This window comes from Polistes canadensis, unplaced genomic scaffold (assembly GCF_001313835.1).
Source record: "Polistes canadensis isolate GaletaPanama2010 unplaced genomic scaffold, ASM131383v1 scaffold_25, whole genome shotgun sequence".
Classification (NCBI taxonomy): Eukaryota; Metazoa; Arthropoda; class Insecta; order Hymenoptera; family Vespidae; genus Polistes; species Polistes canadensis.
In genome coordinates this window covers 698,320-717,103 of record NW_014569572.1, presented here as the reverse complement: position 1 = coordinate 717,103, position 18,784 = coordinate 698,320, and the positions used below count along the sequence as shown (strand labels likewise).

Sequence of the window (18,784 nt, the reverse complement as noted above, 5' to 3'; positions counted from 1 at the left end):
CTTTGCTTTATCGATTTACGAACGAGAGAGTATATGAATATAAAACTCCCGTGATTCGAAATATTTCGAGGAAATTGATTGGAAATATTAATAATATAAATCTAATCATTTTTTTCTTTTTTTACCCTCTCTTTCTCTTTTTTATTTTTTTTTTTGTCTTTTAATTAATCAAACGATTTCTCGCATAGATTAAAAGCGTAGACGACTAGAGAAAGCTGGAAAGAAGCTTCAAGATTGATCGACTTTCAAGTAGAATCTATCTTATCCGAGTTAGGGTTCGATTACACTGTCCAAAGTTAAATCACTTTTCTCTCGATGTTGTATAATGAGCTTTAAAATGTCCTTTTTGAATAGTATCTCGCACGATGACGTAAAGACGATCGAATCAAACGTTTTTATTACGTTCTTTTTATAAGAAAAAAATTTTCCGTGGATAATTGCAATAGCATTTTAGGACAATTTGATTACAGGTCGAAATGAAAGGAATTTCCGGTCCTATAGAATTTAAAGAAGGGCGCAGAATTCAATTTAAATTGGACTTACTAAAGTTGAAGCAGCATTCCTTGGTTAAGGTACGAATATAATATTATGAATAATACCTTTTACAGAGAATACATCAAATCTTTTTATAAACGAAAATGCATTTTTCTTTCCGTGCGATGAATATTTTACATATCAATGAAAACATCTCATAGACGTGATATAAATATCTTAACTTTCTATCGAATTATCTATAACAAAAAAAAAAGAAATATATATATATAAAAAATCATATATAACATACTCTTGTAAGTGATATTATTATATGTGAATATTAAATTGTGGTAACAGGTAGGAGAATGGCGTCCTGGAGTTGGGGTCAACGTCACGGATACCGCAGCATTCTACGAAGCAAGTTCAGCCAATGTAACACTGATAGTTATCACAATATTGGTAAGTTATCGTAGTTGATTAGTATTGTATATTTACACAATTAATTATAAATAATTTATTTATAATATAATACGAGATAACTCTCTCTCTGAAATAGTTTGTTTTTTTTTTTCTTTTTGGTAACATTTTTATTATCCATACAGATTTTTCAAATAGATATTCGTAGGTCGCGCTCGAAACGAGAGGTAAAATATCAAACAACAAAGAACGGAATTTTGTTTGATTTCTTCGCGATGACGGAGAAAAATATTTTCAATTCTTATTTTATCTCCGCTTACTCCCCCTCCCCTCCCCAACCCCCATGGAAAATGTTCGATTGTATATTTTCTCCTCGTCGTCGTACACGTAGAAGAGAAAAAAAAAATAAATAAAAAAAAATAAATAAAAAAAAATAATAGGGCTTTGCGAAAAGGGTTTCATTCCTATGATCGAATATCATCGAATTCTATATTTCTTGCATGAGAGTTTCATTCGTGGACAGGAAACACCGTATGTGATGATGCACTACGAAAAGAACTACACCGGGAATTCGCGGTTTTATGGTTTTTGCGTGGACCTGCTCGAGGCGGTGGCAAGAGAAGTCGGATTCTCGTATCGACTGGATTTGGTACCTGACAGGAAGTACGGTGCAAGAGATCCTGAAACAGGCGAATGGAACGGCATCGTCAGAGAACTCATGCAACATGTATGATTTGGTTTGTTTGATTTATTAGATTTATTCGATTCCAATCGAATTCATATATTTTGATTGCTCTTATCTCTTTTTAGATAATAATACCCTACCTCCCCCCCCCCATTTTTAAATTCGTTCAAAAGTTCTCTTCTCTTTTTTTTTTTTTTTAATCTCTTTTTGATCTCGTTGTATAGTTTTAGTAGTATTATATTTCACCTAACGAGTAGACATCGATATATTATACATCCCAACACGTTTTCCTCCCTTTACCACTCGATTTTATTGCACTTATAACTGCTGATTGATTGTTACCTCGTTTAATACGTATATATGCTCGTTTTATTGTTATCTCTCTCTCTCTTTCTATCTCTCTTTCTCTCTCTCTCTCTCACACACACACACGCACACACACACACACTCTTTGTATTCGTTTAATCGATTATGCTTGTATGCTGCTCTTTTTTCGATCTTTCCATTATACGTAAAAATCAAATAAATCAATCTCGAAACGGATAAAACTATGGAAAAACCTTCGAGAGAACGCGTAAGCCATTAATTTATAAAAATCGATTATTATATTTTTAAATTTCATTGATATATAAAGGTTTTAGTTAATTAATTTTTCATCGAGATATTTCATCTTTGCACAATATTAATATTTAATATTATAGATATTATTATTATTACGCTTTAGATTTAAGATGCACATGTTGTCGTGTAGATATTATATATCTCTCTGTCCTAACCCTTACCAACCTCCTCCCCCTTTAAAACCCCATGAATTATGTATTCCGCTTGGCTATTCCTCATAGTTCTCAGGAACGTGCGAGAACGTCAAAACTTCGACGTGCATTTATATCGAAGTAACGCCATTTAAAAAGTCTTAATATTAAATTTCAACTCCTACGTAAAAGATATATTCGTTTTGCCAAGTTTAATTGCACTTTTTCTCTTTCTCTCTCTCTCTCTCTCTCTCTCTCTCTTTCTCTCTGTAGTTGATTTGATATCGTAAAAATAGTAAACTGGAACGAAGAGATAGAAGCTGTGGGGGACCTCTTAAATGTACATTTTTGACGGTGAGTTTGAAATAATTTATTTTACATTTATATTAGAATTAACGTTTATTCGTGCGATATATTACAATAAAAGAAATAACCACAATAATAATAATAATAATAATAATGATAATAAAAGTCTCGTCTCGATGTAAAATGTTATATGGTATATGTTGCTTAAAAATTAGTAATCTCTCGCTAGAGCTGCCATTGAAATAAATGCATCATCGTTCCGGCTTAATGTACAAAACTCGCCCGATAAAATGTACATAATCATCTGTTTTTGTTCTTTTTTTTTTCTACATATTTTCCTTTCTTCTACATTAATCGTAAAATGGTATAGAGAGTTGTTGGGAAGTTTCGGATAGGTGATGTTTAAGGGAGAACAAAAAACATAACATAATCTCTTAGATTGTACGCGTAAGGTATCTGTACGATGTCGACCATTATTGCAAACCAAGCTTCCTGTGTATGGACCTTTCCTCGCGTAACATTGACTCGTAACGATGGAGATATCACGTGAGAGAAAGTTAATATTATATATTATAAACTTATCGTTTAAGTAAATGCCAGGAAAGAGATAGATAGATAGGTAGGTAGGTAGGTAAGGTAGATAGGTGGAATAGATTGGGTAAATATATTCGAGAACCTTAAACTAATCGATGCGAGACAAGAGGATAAAAGTGTGTCTAAGTGGTCAGTGGTCAGAGTGAAGACGAACGAAAAAAAACACACAGAAAAAAAAGAAAATAAAAAAGGTTATTTACGTTTTCATTCACTATTAGCTTTCTTTCTCCTATTTTTCCTTTTTTTCTTTTGTTTTTTCTTTTAACTCTCTTAAAAATTTCATTTCTTTCCGATCAATAATATTCTTTGAAGTATTTATAACGTTAGGATCAACCAACTTCCCATTAATTAATTCACATGGAAATTCCAGTAAAACGAACTTCACGATATATCCGTGTGAATGAACACGAATATTATTCATTTATCATCTCGCGACGTTGGTTCTCGGTTGCTTATACATTCATGTATAACGTGTTCTTCTTAACTTCTCTGTCTTTCTATTTCTCTCTCTCTCTCTCCCCCTCCCCCTCTTTTACCACTGAACATAACGAGCTTTGTGGAATAGTAATCCATTTAAGTGGTCGATCGGCATCGCTATCGAAAGAAAGAGAGAGAGAAAAAGACAGCGTAACACTTCGACCAATCGATTCATTCTAATTTCTTTTCTATTCTATCCTATCTCTATCTTTAAACCCCCCCCTCTCTCGCCCGCCGTTCTTTTTTCTTAAAACCCGCGATCGAAACGACTCGTTGGAAAATAGAATAAGAATCGATGAAAGGAGGGGGAAGGAAGGGGGGGGGCGATAAAGGTGAGAAACCGAACGTAAGATAGGAGAAAGAAGAAGAATAAAAAAAAAAAAAAGGAAAGAAGGAAGGGTTCGAATGAAGATTGAAGAAAAGGGTGGATTGAGTTAAAAACCGAAGAAAAAGTGGTGGTTGTGGTGGTGGTAGCAGCTCCTTTTTATGGTCCCTTCCCCCACCCCATAGGAGCAGCCATACGTAATGGTGAGGAGCAGAGGGAATTTGAGTGAAAACGAGCGTTACGAGGGCTTCTGCATCGACCTGCTGAAGGAGATAGCACACATGGTGGGCTTCACCTACAGGATCGAGCTCGTGCCGGATGGCAAGTACGGCGTTTACGATTACGAGACCGGCGAATGGAACGGAATAGTTCGCCAACTGATGGACAAGGTGAGCTACCTCTACGTGCGTTTTCACTCCGAGGCGTAATTACTAATCGCAAGATGATTATCCGACCCCTGACCCCATCTGCCAACCCCCTTTGCCAACCTCGCTTCTACTAAAATCCCCCTTTTTATCCGTCCTTCTTTTTAAAACACTTTCACGATTCTCTCGATTCTTTTTACTATTTTTTTTTTTTTTTTAACAATAATCATTACGCGTAATTTCGTCGTAATAATTGATCACCAATAATAATAGATACGTGTTCGATAAATTTCTATTTTGCATTCTATCTATATTGCATTCTCTGACATTTTCTCAACTCTACATGCTAAATTTATAACTCGATGTAGTATTGCTACGCGTAGACAAAAGAGTGTACTTTAATTTAATATAAGTTTCATTAAAATCTATTGACTTTTAGTATATAAAAAATATTTACTAAAACTTTTCATAATAATGCCGAGGAATTACTAGGAATGACTGATTTCCGGCTTTGACGGTAACATATATATATATACATCACGTACTTAAAAATCTCGAAGTTGGCAAGGAAAACTAAACGTAAGAAAATATCGTAGAATATAAAAGAATATACCATCTTTTTGGCGTGATATAAAAAGACAAAGAAAGGTCTGCGTATATTCGTCGTTTGACTCAGCGATTTGACTACTCGTCCTCATATAAAGAGGTCTCCTTTATATTATATATATATATGTATATATGTTCCAAGTAAAATAGAAAAACTCAACGGTGAAGAATAAAAGAAAGAAAGGAAAGAATCAGCAGAGAATCTTTTGTGTTACGTTATCGAGTAAGCATCGAGAAAAGACAGGTATCTTTATATAGACATATCTAGTTTCTACAACGACAGAAGGTACGAGAAATAAATCTACCTAAACTGGGTATGGTGTGGTGGCACCGAGTGCTTCAACGGGCAAAAAGTATGTGCTTTTTCAAACGCTGAAAAAGCAGTTACACACATACATACGTACATAGGATAGATAGATAGATAGATAGATAGGTAGATACATACATACACGTAGAAAATTTCAAGTGCGTATGTTATACGTACTTTGTGAAACTCGCCTTCTCCGTACTTACCCTTTCTTACCTTTCTTTCCCTTTCTTTTTCTTTTTCGTTTGCTTTCAATCCATCTATTTTTCTTCCTCGTTTATTTCGTTTTATGTCTTTTCGCGTATTTTCCCCTTTTATGTTTTTCCTTTCATTCACTACACACCATTCCCCAACCCTCCCCCCTCTACTCCCAATTTACTACGCATCCCATCAATTTCTATTCATTGGGTTTTAATATATTTTACAGTGGTGGTTATCGACTTTCCATTTCTCTTTATTTTTATTATATCCAATACGGAGAGGCAAGGAGAATACTATTTTTCAACTATTAAATATTATTTATCGTCAAATAAAACGTCTATCGATCTATTCATTTCGTGCAATTCGTTATTTAATTGATCTAACATCTCTCTCTCTCTCTCTCTCTCTCTCTCTCTCTCGGATTTCATTGAATAATTATTTTTAATTTCCTTGTTTCCCCTTTTGCCTTCTTTATTTTCTTCTGATGAAACACAATGGATTATTAAAGTTTGAATCGATATAAAGATAAATAGAAGGTAGGTAGGAATAAATAAACGAGAACCCGGAGTATATCTTGGATCAACCTAAATAAAATTAAAATTAAACTTTTATCATGTAGAACAAAACCCTTCTTCCGTTATTCTGCTTTTAATCGTGACTACGTATGCACGTACACACACACGCATTTTATATCTAATTATATATTATACATTTATTTTGTTTCGTAAAACATTGTGTATAAATGTCGTCACTTTTATTTTCCCAATTAATATGAGATGTTTGGATGCATTACTAAATAGCAAGGTGCTATTGCTTCTTTAAATGATTTACCTAACTATTTTTTTTAAATATTATAATTTGTATATATGATGAGAGACAAAACAAATTTCACAATTTAACAATCCTAGGTTACGTAGGAACATTTGGATCCTGAGAACGATAAGAGGCGTGGCTAAAAAAAGGTTTGACAGGAAGTAGATAAAATTGTATAAAGCATGCACGTTTATTGAAAAAAAAAAAAAACAACGATATTAATTGAATTTATTTTCCCTGCAACATACATTTTTGCATGCATTTTTCGTATTCTTTCGTATTTGAATTAGACATAGTAGACCAATTCATAGACGTCGTTTGTTAGTTTTTATTAAATTAGTTTTATCAAAATAGATTAATGAAAAAGGAATAATAATTTGAAAACGAACCTATTTTAAAAAGGTACTCGTTAAATCTATTTTTGTTTTCTCTTTTCTTTTTTTTTCAGAAAGCTGATTTAGCAGTAGGATCAATGACGATTAATTACGCACGAGAGAGTGTCATTGACTTTACGAAACCCTTCATGAATCTTGGAATTTCCATTCTATTTAAGGTAAGAACGAAGTAAAAGCACGTGCTTTTATTTTATTTTTTTTTCTTTCAATTTGTAGTTTTTCATTTCATCTCTGAACGTCGAGTATGGTAGAGTTTATCTACTTGGAGCAAATAAACGATTACCTTTGTTTCACACGCCAGGAGAGAGTCGTATTTAAAGAAGGAAGGAACCAGTATAAACCACCCCTTTTAATCCTAGCTCAAGCTCGCCATTGGAAATTGCACCCCGCGGCTGAATCTCATATTTTTACTTCATCCGGATTTCCGCATTGTTGATCTCGCAAAACTTGATTTCTTTGCAAAACTTTTTCTCTCTCTTCCTTCATTCTTTTCCTTTTTTTATTCAAATACCATATACTTTCTAAACTGGCTGATCCTTCATCACTTTTATCTAAACGGAATATGTTTGTCTATATTTCTATATTTTCTTCCCCCTACGTTTATATTTATCTTCTTTTTTACTTCAATTCTTATTCATAAACGCAATTAATACCACTTGCATTTAAAATATTTCATATATGCATCGTATGCATCAAACAGTTATTCACTTGCTCTCTCAGCCCCCTAACCCCTCCCCCTTTTTTTCTATCTTTTTATTTCCATCTTGAATACGGGCTCAACCCGCATTCGAAGAATATTAATTGATGATCTCTTTTTTTGATTCTCTAAAAATGCATCGTCGTAGAACAAATACGATTCATGTTTTATCCTTTTTTTCTTCTTCTTCTTCTTTTTCTTTTTTTTTTTAGATGCAGAGAGAGGAGGGGGGGGTGATTTATTCACTTCCTTTCGCGAGTATTATTAAATAGAGATTTTCAAAATAATAAAGAAAGAGAAGATAGGACCGAGAGGAAGAGTATATTCGATGAAACTGGAAAAGAACTGCACACTCACACACACACATATATACACGCACAAAAATACGAATCGTGAACGCATCCGAGTCGAGGATATGAAACGCTTTGTTAAATCCTTAATGAATGAATGCCTTCTATCGAGTGCAACGGTGCATTCGCGAAGCTTCTCGATGCGACAGTAATATCGTGCGCACTAACATGAATTCGAGAACCGTATGCACACGTTTCGGTTATTCGCGATACACGTGTCGTCGGACTAATTAATGGTAGGCGCACACCTGATGGCGCATCGATGATTTAATATACGATCTTTGTTCTTTCCTATTGTTTCGTATTTTGCAAGCATTGACTGACCATTCAAAACATCGAATTCTCCAATTTTTTTTTATTCTATTTTTTTATTTTTTATTTTTATTTTTTCTATTTGCTATCTTCTATTCGTTCGATTTCTTTTCCTTCTCGTACTCGTCTCTAGGAATATATATATATATATAACAAGAACGCGTTTTGGGTACGCGCATCAGTTCCGAGCAATTGGAATCACTTTTGTTTCTAGGTTCGTTTCATTCTCTACTCCATCTCTTTCTTTCGTTTCTTTCCGTCTAACGGGAAATTCACTCGACCGTTCCGATAGAATTTACGAGAATTAGGTTCGCTCTTATTTCTTCTCCCACTCTCTATACACTCTGTACCCAATACCTCTATTCTTTTCTTTTTTGTTCCTATCCTTCTTCATTTTTTCTTTTTTTTTTTGGAAATTCTTTCAAAAGAACTAAATAAAATCTCTAGTAAAAAAAAAAAACCGAAATATTCATCGAAATATTTTCAATAAAACTTACGCGATATTTGAATTTGGTTTTATTTGAATTTTTATTTTCGCAATATATATATTATTTATAATCATTTTGATGAAAAATAATTAATTTTCCAAGTAACATCCAAGTAATTACAATTAATAGCCTTTCCTTAATTATCTAATCAAGTGTTGGACCACGACATTACCAACACGACATCTAATTAATGTTAGATGACTAATTAATTTTAATTAATGTTACTCAAGAGATGTGGTTACTCAAAGTGACCTTTAATCATTTCCCCTTTAACGTCGATTACCATTTTCAACGCGTCTCGTCTAATTTCCCTACGTGCTAGTCAAATATTTCCGAAATAATTTCTCTTACTCCAAAGTTTGTATTATAATTTTAAATATAAGTAAAAATTTTATTGTAGCGCCTTTTTTGTAAAAAAAAAAAAAAAAAGTTTCTTTTTAAAATCTCGATATTTTTCGTGCCTCTGTCTCTCTCTCTCTCTCTCTCTCTTTCTCTTTCTCTCTCTCTCTTGTTCGACTTAAATTTAGCTCCAACCATCTGGAAGGATTCCTCTTTCATTTTTCAACATTGTGTAGTACCTTTCCTTTTTCCATTAGAAGAAGAAACGAGTGGTAAATTTTGAATCAACCGATTCTATTTGCTCGCTGATGCGTCCACGAGAACCAAGCATCTGCTTTTACCCTGGACCTTCTAATATTTTAAGAGGTGGTACTGTGTTATTAGGTCACACTTAAAATACTTTCAAAGACGTATTAAGGTATATAGTATCGTCATCGAACATATTTGCTACCTCTTTGTTCTCGTTCCTGTTACTCATGAAACGTTAAATTGTTCCCCACCTTCCCCCTCGCTTTTATTTGCTTTGTCTCCTCTAATTATATCGTATAACGTAGAAATCGATAACAGAGAAGTCACATTTAACAAGGCAATTTACAATTCCCTTTTCTAGATTCGAAACAATTACATTTATTAATTAATATTATTATTATCAAAGATTTTTCATGAATTATATATATGTATGTATATGTAATAAGAAAATAATAATGGAAATCTATCTCCTTTGTGATATAGATCAAAGAAAATTAATCTGTTACGAGAATGCATAATTATCGAACTAAGGTATACGCTTTGATCACATTTACCTATTATCGTAGGTATAATCTATCTCGATGATGAACGACCTTTGTTCTGCAGTTTGCCAAAATTGAAAACTTAATATATCGTAATAATATTATTATTTACTTAGCTTCCATTTCTAATGAGCTTTCCTATATTTAGGATATATATGCATTTAAATTTCAACTGTAATATAATTGTTTGGTAGTCTGTTCGGTTAAATGTTTACACTCTATTTAATGAAATTCAATCTTTTTACCCGTTTTACGTTCAATTTACAAATTGTCTGTGTTGTTCTGTATTGATTTAACATAATATCAATTGAATATTACATTTTCTTCTAATTTTTGAACAATATTCAAGAAAACGTGATAAGATAACACAAAATAATCTTTTGTTCGTTCATTATAATATAAAAATAATGAATGTAAGTAATAAATTATTAAAATACAATGTTTCATGTTAAATAATAATTAACATTCGAAGAGAATACATATATATTATATTATTAAAAATGAATTAAACAAAACGAGACATTGTTTCTTTGTTTTTTTGTCCATTAACGCGCGTTTCGCATAATAACTTGAATTTTTCCGGGGAAGATATTTTTCTTTGTTCTAAATGGCTCGACAGGTGCCAACCAGCCATCCTGCGCGACTATTCTCGTTTATGAATCCATTGGCGATCGAGATTTGGTTGTACGTCTTAGCAGCCTACGTTTTGGTATCCGTGACGATGTTCGTCGTTGCAAGATTCAGCCCGTACGAGTGGAATCATCCTTATCCTTGTCACGTAGGCCCAGAAGTCATCGAAAATCAATTTTCTCTGTCGAACAGTTTTTGGTTCACAATTGGTACACTTATGCAACAAGGCAGCGATTTAAATCCAAAGGTACGACGAGATACTTCTTCTTTTATTCATTTTTTCTTTTTTTTTTTTTTATTATATTGTATACATTTAATCAAAAAAATAAAATATATTATTCGATAATTTATTTGATTGAATTTTCAATAGGCGACCAGCACGCGTATAGTCGGTGGTATATGGTGGTTCTTTACTTTAATAATCATCTCATCGTACACGGCTAATTTGGCGGCATTTTTAACCGTAGAAAGAATGATCACACCTATAGAAAATGCCGAAGATCTTGCAAGTCAGACTGACATCACTTATGGTACTCTAGACAGTGGTAGCACGATGACCTTTTTTAGGGTAACTTTTTTCATTACTTTTGTTTTTCAAGTTTACTTAATTAATTAACCAAAAGTTCGTGCGTTTTTTTTCTATATTAATATTTCATTTGTATATAGAGTAATTTTGATTGACTTCAAAAAATTGTATTATCTGAAACGACACAATAAACTCACGAACTTTTGGTTCACACTTTAATATAACGATAAAAATATAATAATAAAAGGGTTATTATTAATTTGATATTAAAAGGATTCGATGATCGAAACTTATAAGAAAATGTGGCGTTTTATGGAAAACCGGAAACCATCTGTATTCGTGCCAACTTACGAAGAAGGAATTCAACGAGTACTTCAAGGAGATTATGCATTCTTGATGGAGTCAACGATGTTGGATTACATCGTACAAAGGGATTGCAATCTCACGCAAATCGGTGGTCTTTTAGATAGCAAAGGTTACGGGATAGCTACACCTATGGGTAAAAATCACTGATCTTTTAGTTCTAACATAAGTGTCAAGTAGTTTCTAAAGAAAGATGATGCAGATATGATAGGAATAAATCTTCAGAAGTATTATATTATCGAAGTCACGTAATCTCGTAACACGTTTTATTCTAGGATCTCCTTGGCGGGACAAAATATCTCTGGCGATTTTGGAACTTCAAGAAAAGGGTGAAATTCAAATGTTATATGATAAATGGTGGAAGAGTCCTGGCGACACCTGCATGAGAACTGAAAAAGGAAAGGAAAGTAAAGCCAACGCTTTGGGAGTCGACAATATAGGTCAGTGAAGAAAATCTTCTCTACATTGTTCTTATCATTTTTTTTCTGCATCTGACATAGATCATTATTATTCTTTATATTTATCACAAATGCGTCATGCAAAAATATTTATTTCTTGCATTTTATATATATACAAAATGGTAAGGTAAAACGAAACAAAAGGGTTCGATATTTGAAGAATTTATGATACTCACCAAGACGAGTTAAAAAAGTGTCTAATTAATATAAGTCCTAAAATCAACCCCTTCAAATTTGTATTGTATTATATATATTCTAACATGAATGTTATAACGTTATATCAAATCATGTATTTCCAAGGAATACTCGATTATTTGAACTCATCGTTTTGGTCATCTATAGTCAATTATTGATAACCTTATTTTTGACACGTTAACACGAAACAAATTTCCCAATGGTACTTTTTCGATGTAGTCACGGTAGTGGTATCATACGAATTTTCTGTTCGTTCTTAGGTGGTGTTTTCGTGGTTTTACTTTGCGGATTGGCATTTGCCGTGCTGATAGCAATCTTCGAATTTTGTTACAACTCGAGAAGAAATGCACCAGCCGAACGAGTGAGTTTCATTCTCATTCATATACATGTGTGATCTATAATTAATTTTTGTTATCGAAAACTTTACGTACACCTTTGCTTTTTGTTTTTTTTTATTTAATCTATTATTTTCTATTTCTTTATTTAATTAATTATCAATCGTCCTAGATTTTCTCGTCGATTGGTATAGAAATACGTTGAATTGTTTTATTGATTTTCATATTGAAAAGCCGTTGATTTTCAGTAATCATTGATAAACAGACAGAACGTGTCATTATCGAATACTAAAAGAGGGACAATATTATATTAGTCGGGACTTCGGATACATTTGGTTTGCATGAAATTTTCTCGGTTTTGTGTTTCATCTCGACACCACGACACGACCGACACAACACTCTCTCTCTCTCTCGCTCTCTCTCTCTCAGCATGAACTCATCGTCCATTGAAGCATGTCGACCGATCTTCAGTGTTCTACGTTCCAAAATAGACGAAGGTCCGTTCAATAATAATAATTATTATAATAATAATATATAGTATCATAATTTTATCGGACGTATCGTGAGAAATATTATATAATTTTTTTCTTTTAATAAATTATAAAATATATTTTCGAACTTATTAACACTTTGCAGACAGTACAGATAATGAGATTCACATTCCAAGAAAGAACAAACGTTGGAAACGAAAAACCGTGATCTAACATCGGTGACAAATTTGATTTTTAACAAAAATGACTAATAAATCAATGTATCAATTTTATATTAACATAATGAAGATACTTCCAATCAATAACATTTCGTAAATTACCGAGTCGATTGACACACTCGTGTAATAATATTAAGATGAATTAAAAGTTCATGCGTTTTAGAGATAGTGCAATTTTTTGGAAGGCAAATAAAATGACTTTATATGCAAGTGAAATATTAATATTAAAAACACACGAACTTTTGGTTCTAACTTTGGTAAATAACTTACAATCAGATTTATCCATGACACGTGTAAAAATAGCGACCGTCTGGAAAGTGTTAAGAGACAAAAAAAAGGGTATAATAAAATAAACATAAAAATGGATAAATAATTCTAATTAAATAGAGAGGACCGATAGCTATGCCTACCTGTTCGGGGTCTCTACAAGGTATTTCTCAAACGGTACAACAACAACAGCAACAACAACAGCAACAACAACAACAACAAACGAATCAACAAAATCAACAACAAAATCAACAACAAGAATCGCTCTGTTCGGAAATGGCTCGAGAATTATGTCGTGCTTTGCGTTGTCACGCGTCCTCTCGACGACGGCGTGCATGCGAAAAATGTTCGACCCACGTAATCGGTTATCCACCGGATAATAACCCCACTGCCACCCCCATTAACGGGATGAGATCCCAGGTATATGTAGGACAATTTCTAATTTCACATCGATGTTTAGATTACAGATTAGTACTGTCAATCGCTTTTCCTGTTCTGTTCTGATGACAGTAGGACGACTATGACGATGACTATGACGATGACGATGACAAAGTATCGATTTTACGAAGATTAGAATATAAATGATTGATGAACCTAAACGACACACACACACACACATTTAATCCTGTGTTATTATTATTACTTTACAGAGAAGCAGCCTGGGTATGCCTACGGTCGAATTGCAACCAGCACACATACATGCGCATCATCACGCATCACCGCACGACTATGATGGCAATTAAGAGCTAAAACGCTCTGGAAATTATTGACGATCACAATAAATTAATCCGTTATCGGGTTAATATCAGAGGACGAGAAATATCAATATTTGATGATCCTATTTAAAAAAAAAAGAAAAAAAGAAAAGAAAAAGAAAAAACATCTTTTTGTGTCGTACTCGTTCTCTATTCTCGTGTGTCACAGTGTTATCGATCCACGATTCCTTATCTTTTCTTTTTTCTCTCTCTGTCTTTCTCATTTTTGTTTTTGCTATTTTTTTGTTTTTCTCTTGGAGAGAAGGGAGGGATTTAAAATACAACACCGCTGCACAATTCTTCTCGATAATATTTGCATTCGGTAAATCCGTCGACTTACGTACGTTACGTCTACCTCTTTTGTAATAATAATCAAATAATAATAATAATAATTAATAATCAATATTCTTGTCCCAACAGTATATTAATATATATGAGTTTCAAAGGGAAAATTGAAGACAGTTAATAAATTTTGATGAACAAATTTATTTGATCTTGTTGACGAATCAATTTTCCCTTTGAAACTCATATATATTAATAATAATAATACTAATAATAATAATAATCAATGAAATGAAAGCGCGTCAGTCCGTGTGTATGTATATATATAGTTTTTTTTTGCTTATTTTTATTTCTATTTTTGTTTGTTTTCCATAAATGTATGAACATCCTACCGACGTTGCATTCGCACACGAACGAAAGAACCAACGAACAAACGAACGAACTCGCTGACAATGAGACGAAAGAGAGATAAAAATGAATTATTAGTTGATTTAGAATTAATGTATGTGATTTTATTTATTTTAAAACGTAGTCCGGATAAATTATTTCCTTCTCGCTTCGCACAAATTGAAAAATATATACGGTGCACTAGAAAAAGCGAACGATAAATAAATAAATAAAGAAAAAAAGAAAGAAAGTATAAAAGGATCGTAGAGACAAAATTTTATTATTTATTACATAAGATAGATCAGAATGAATATTTATGATTTAGAAAATATTCTTTATATTCTCTCTGCAAATTCGTACGTATATATGTACACAACACCACCAACACCACAATGTTATTATCATTATTTTATCACCACCATTCACCACCAACACCACAACCATCACCACAACCACCACCGTTTCCAAAGTGTTCGTGAAAATTTTGCATTAAAAATATCTTGAAGATATCACATACAACTTTCTTCACCGTCTTGTAATATTTACATAATAATAATAATAATAATAATAATGATGATGATAATTTAAAAGAAAAAAAAAAAAAGGTTAAAAAAAGAAAACAAAAAGAAAAAAAAAGAAAATGCAAACGCGTACCCTCAGAACTATTTTGTGCACATGATGTGACGTTTCAATCATAATAAAAACCACCCCACGATTTTACGAGAAATAGGACAACGAAACAAAGGAAAAAAAACATACACACACACACACATACATATACACAATGGACAAATGGATTTATTTAGCGACGAGATAGAGTGGCACCCTGATCTCTTTCCTGTAAATATTTACCGGCCAGAATGAAACGAGAAAATAGACGACGCAAGTATTTTACTTAAGAAAAAGAATAAGAATAAGAAGAATAAAAAACGAGCGAGAGCAATGTTGGTTAGCGCTAAACCCAAGTACAAGTTAGACTTTTGGTGTCATATAACGTACTTATGTATTATAATAAACAAACTAGATGAATGAATAAAAATCTAAAATGATGATACAAATAAATATCATACTTTTTGGCGTTTCGTACTTCCCGTATAGAAAATTTATAAATAAACGTGAACGAATGGAGGAAGAAGGTAGAGATAATAACATTGTATTAATAATAACAACAACGTGAATGGGTGATATAAAAATCTACCCTTTTCTATTCCCACTCCAACCCCCCTCCCCAGAAAAAAAAGAGAAAAAGGAAATGTAAAAAGTCGTTGAATATTTGTGTGTTCATTTTTTTTTTATATAACATCATTTATTAAGGGATAAAATAAATGACAAATAACATATCACTTATATGAAACTATAACATTTCTTAGTATTCATTATTCATTATGATATAAAAGAAATCACATCACATACGACCCTTCGCGCACGGTTACACGATCGCTCGTACTCGAATCGTTTTCATACCTCGCATTTAACGTGTCGTTTATTCGTTTATTATTTTTCTCTTTTCTCCTGTTTAATTCCTTTTTTTTTGCATCTTTATGTTTTCATCAATACGTGTAATGCATTTTGTTTCTTCTTTTTTTTTTTCTTCCTTTCTTTGTATTTCGCGCGAAGAGAGCTGACAAATATAATAATAATTACAAATATTACGAAAACGAAACGAATAATAATAATACTAATAATCAAGCGACAGAACGGTTTGTAGTACAAATAGTAATAATAATAATAATAATAATAATAGTAATAATAGTAATAATAATAATAATAGTAATAATAATAATAATAATGACGAAGATGACGATGATGATAAAAATAATAAAAACTAGTATACGCCTGGGTCAATTGTAAAACGGCGAAAGCGAAAAAAGGGGGGGGGGGATAGATTATTATTATTATATCAGAGTTTTCTTGTCTTCTTTTTAATTTATTTCCTTTACTTTTGTTTTGTTTTGTTTTTGCTGCTCTAAACGAAGCTCATCATCCTTAACCCCATGATTAGATTAGGCGTGGACCGCATAGCTTAATCGAATCATAAGAGTTGAGATAACGTTTCGGAATCGAGCCTCTATTTGTTTTCCCTCGTTAAAATATATTTTTCATATATTATATAATATACAATTCGATATTAAACGAAAAATGAGTAGAGGGAAAGAGGATTGATTATAAAAAAAAAAATAAAATAAAATAAATAAATAAAAATATAAAAAAAAAAAAGAAAGAAACGACAAACTATCGTAGATCGAAATCGAATTAAAAAAGAAAAAAATGGAAAGAAGAAGAAATGAGTCGGGCAAGGGGGTGGAAATAATAATAGGACTAAAGGAAGTATTTATCGAAAGGATAACTAACTAACTAACTAACTAACTAACTAACTAACACTCTAGCGATCACTTTCAAATCGACGAAGGATTACAAAAAAAAAAAAAAGTCGTAATTTATTAAAAAAAAGAAAAATATTGAACGATGTTGAGAATGAATTATTTAAGCGAGAAATACGATATAAAAAGAATAGTAATTATACGATTCGAGCATGAGCGATCGCGACCAGACGATTTTCTCTAATATAATATAAATCGACTTATAATCTTAGAAGGGTCTAGTCAAATCACTTGAATTATCACACGATCATACTCGATACCGGTTGGAGCATTTACAATATTTTGCAAATATGCTTCCTCTCTTTCTTTACTATATTCCGACTCAAGGAGGCGGCATTCTTCAAAACACGATTATATTTTTTCTTACTTTCGTTTTCTTTTTTTTTTTTTTCTTTTTTACAATAAAAGATTTATAATTCAAGTACCAGATAGGGGGATGATAACGACGACAATAATGACGATGACAATGACGATGATTATTATCCCAAAATATTACAATTTCAAATTTGACGGATTCTATATCGCTTTTTTTTTTTTATTATTATTAACGGATCTCTCATCGTTGCAGATTTTTTTCTTTCTTTTTTGTTCTTTCTTTCCATTTATAAACGGTAACGTAACAAAAAAAAAAAAAGACAAGCGAAATGTGGATGGTAGGTACCCTCATCGACGAAAACTTTCTCGATGATTTTTCAATCTTAAGAATTAACCGCCTCCTCCTCCTCTCACTCCCCCTTCCTCTCCACTCACTCACTCTCACTCTCTTTTTCTCTCTTTATCTCCCTTTTTTCTTCTCGTTTTTGTTACTTAAAAAACGACGGATTCGTATTTCTCATCTTCACGAGTCTCTTACACATATATATTTATGTATATATAATATATATACATATATATATATATATTCACATATTCATAATTATTCTGTAATATTTTACTTCATTTTTTTCCGCCTTTTTAAATCATTCGCATCATCCTTTACCGTTCATTTTAATCTTTCGCTTTCTCGCTATTTCTCTATTTCTCTCGCTCTTTCTTTCGACATTATTTTTCTTTATTTATTTGTTTGTTTATTTGTTTGTATTATCTCCCCCAAATCTTTCACTCTCATCATCATCCACACGCACAACACGCATACCCTCTCATATCTCCCTCATGAGATCAATTCGCACTAAGCGAACAACATATTTCGTTCTTAGTTCGTACAACTTCTTTTTATTTGTTTCTTTTTTCTTTCGAATTTTCGCAACGAAACGAAAAGTTTTTGTTTCGCATTTTTACGAAAATTCGAAAATATACGCAAAAAAAAGAAAGTCTTCTTCTTCTATCTACTTCCCATTTTTTTACTCGTCGATCGCTTTTCTCTTTCGGTCTACAAAAAACAATCGAATATATCTATTTCGAATAATAATTTGAGAATATCGAAGTAGCATGATCGTTTAGAAAGAAAAAGTATACGAGAAATCAAAGTGAAGAGAGGTTCGAAAAGTGATATCATTTATATAATATAAAAAAATGAAAAAGAGAAAAGACAAATTAAACAAACAAAAAATATATATATACATGTTATATAGATATACTAAGACAGAAAGGAAATAGAATGTGGAGGGTTAAGGGGTGAAAAGCTCAGATAATAATTCTAAAAACGCGTGTTTTAAAAAATCACTAAATATTATATAGCTTAAATATAATCAATATTTAAGCGGCATTCAGTCGATTCTATAAAAATTTGATTATCACAAAACATTACGAAAAATTTCGAAAGGGAAAATTCTTTTATTTATTTTTTAACATTTATCGAGCAT

The 18,784-nt window shown here is 32.1% G+C and overlaps 1 protein-coding gene across 7 annotated transcripts in view; it reads left to right on the top strand.

Annotated features, from left to right (window-relative positions):
• The window catches only part of LOC106783794 (glutamate receptor ionotropic, kainate 2), a 79,793-nt gene extending 65,434 nt beyond the window's left edge, over nucleotides 1-14,359 (top strand). The window contains exons 9-20 of one of the 7 annotated variants that reach the window (XM_014742659.1): nucleotides 471-572; nucleotides 832-933; nucleotides 1,415-1,618; nucleotides 4,216-4,419; nucleotides 6,771-6,875; nucleotides 10,314-10,571; nucleotides 10,695-10,892; nucleotides 11,124-11,349; nucleotides 11,489-11,653; nucleotides 12,127-12,227; nucleotides 13,298-13,597; nucleotides 13,828-14,359. In XM_014742659.1, the coding sequence (XP_014598145.1) occupies nucleotides 471-572; nucleotides 832-933; nucleotides 1,415-1,618; nucleotides 4,216-4,419; nucleotides 6,771-6,875; nucleotides 10,314-10,571; nucleotides 10,695-10,892; nucleotides 11,124-11,349; nucleotides 11,489-11,653; nucleotides 12,127-12,227; nucleotides 13,298-13,597; nucleotides 13,828-13,920 (2,058 nt within the window). In that variant the 3' untranslated portion in view covers nucleotides 13,921-14,359. Of the gene's footprint in view, nucleotides 1-470; nucleotides 573-831; nucleotides 934-1,414; nucleotides 1,619-4,215; nucleotides 4,420-6,770; nucleotides 6,876-10,304; nucleotides 10,572-10,694; nucleotides 10,893-11,123; nucleotides 11,350-11,488; nucleotides 11,654-12,126; nucleotides 12,228-12,630; nucleotides 12,699-13,297; nucleotides 13,598-13,827 lie in introns of those variants that run through there. The other 6 variants (XM_014742658.1, XM_014742666.1, XM_014742665.1 and 3 more) reach the window with 6 other exon arrangements.
• The last annotated feature ends 4,425 nt before the right edge of the window (nucleotides 14,360-18,784 follow it).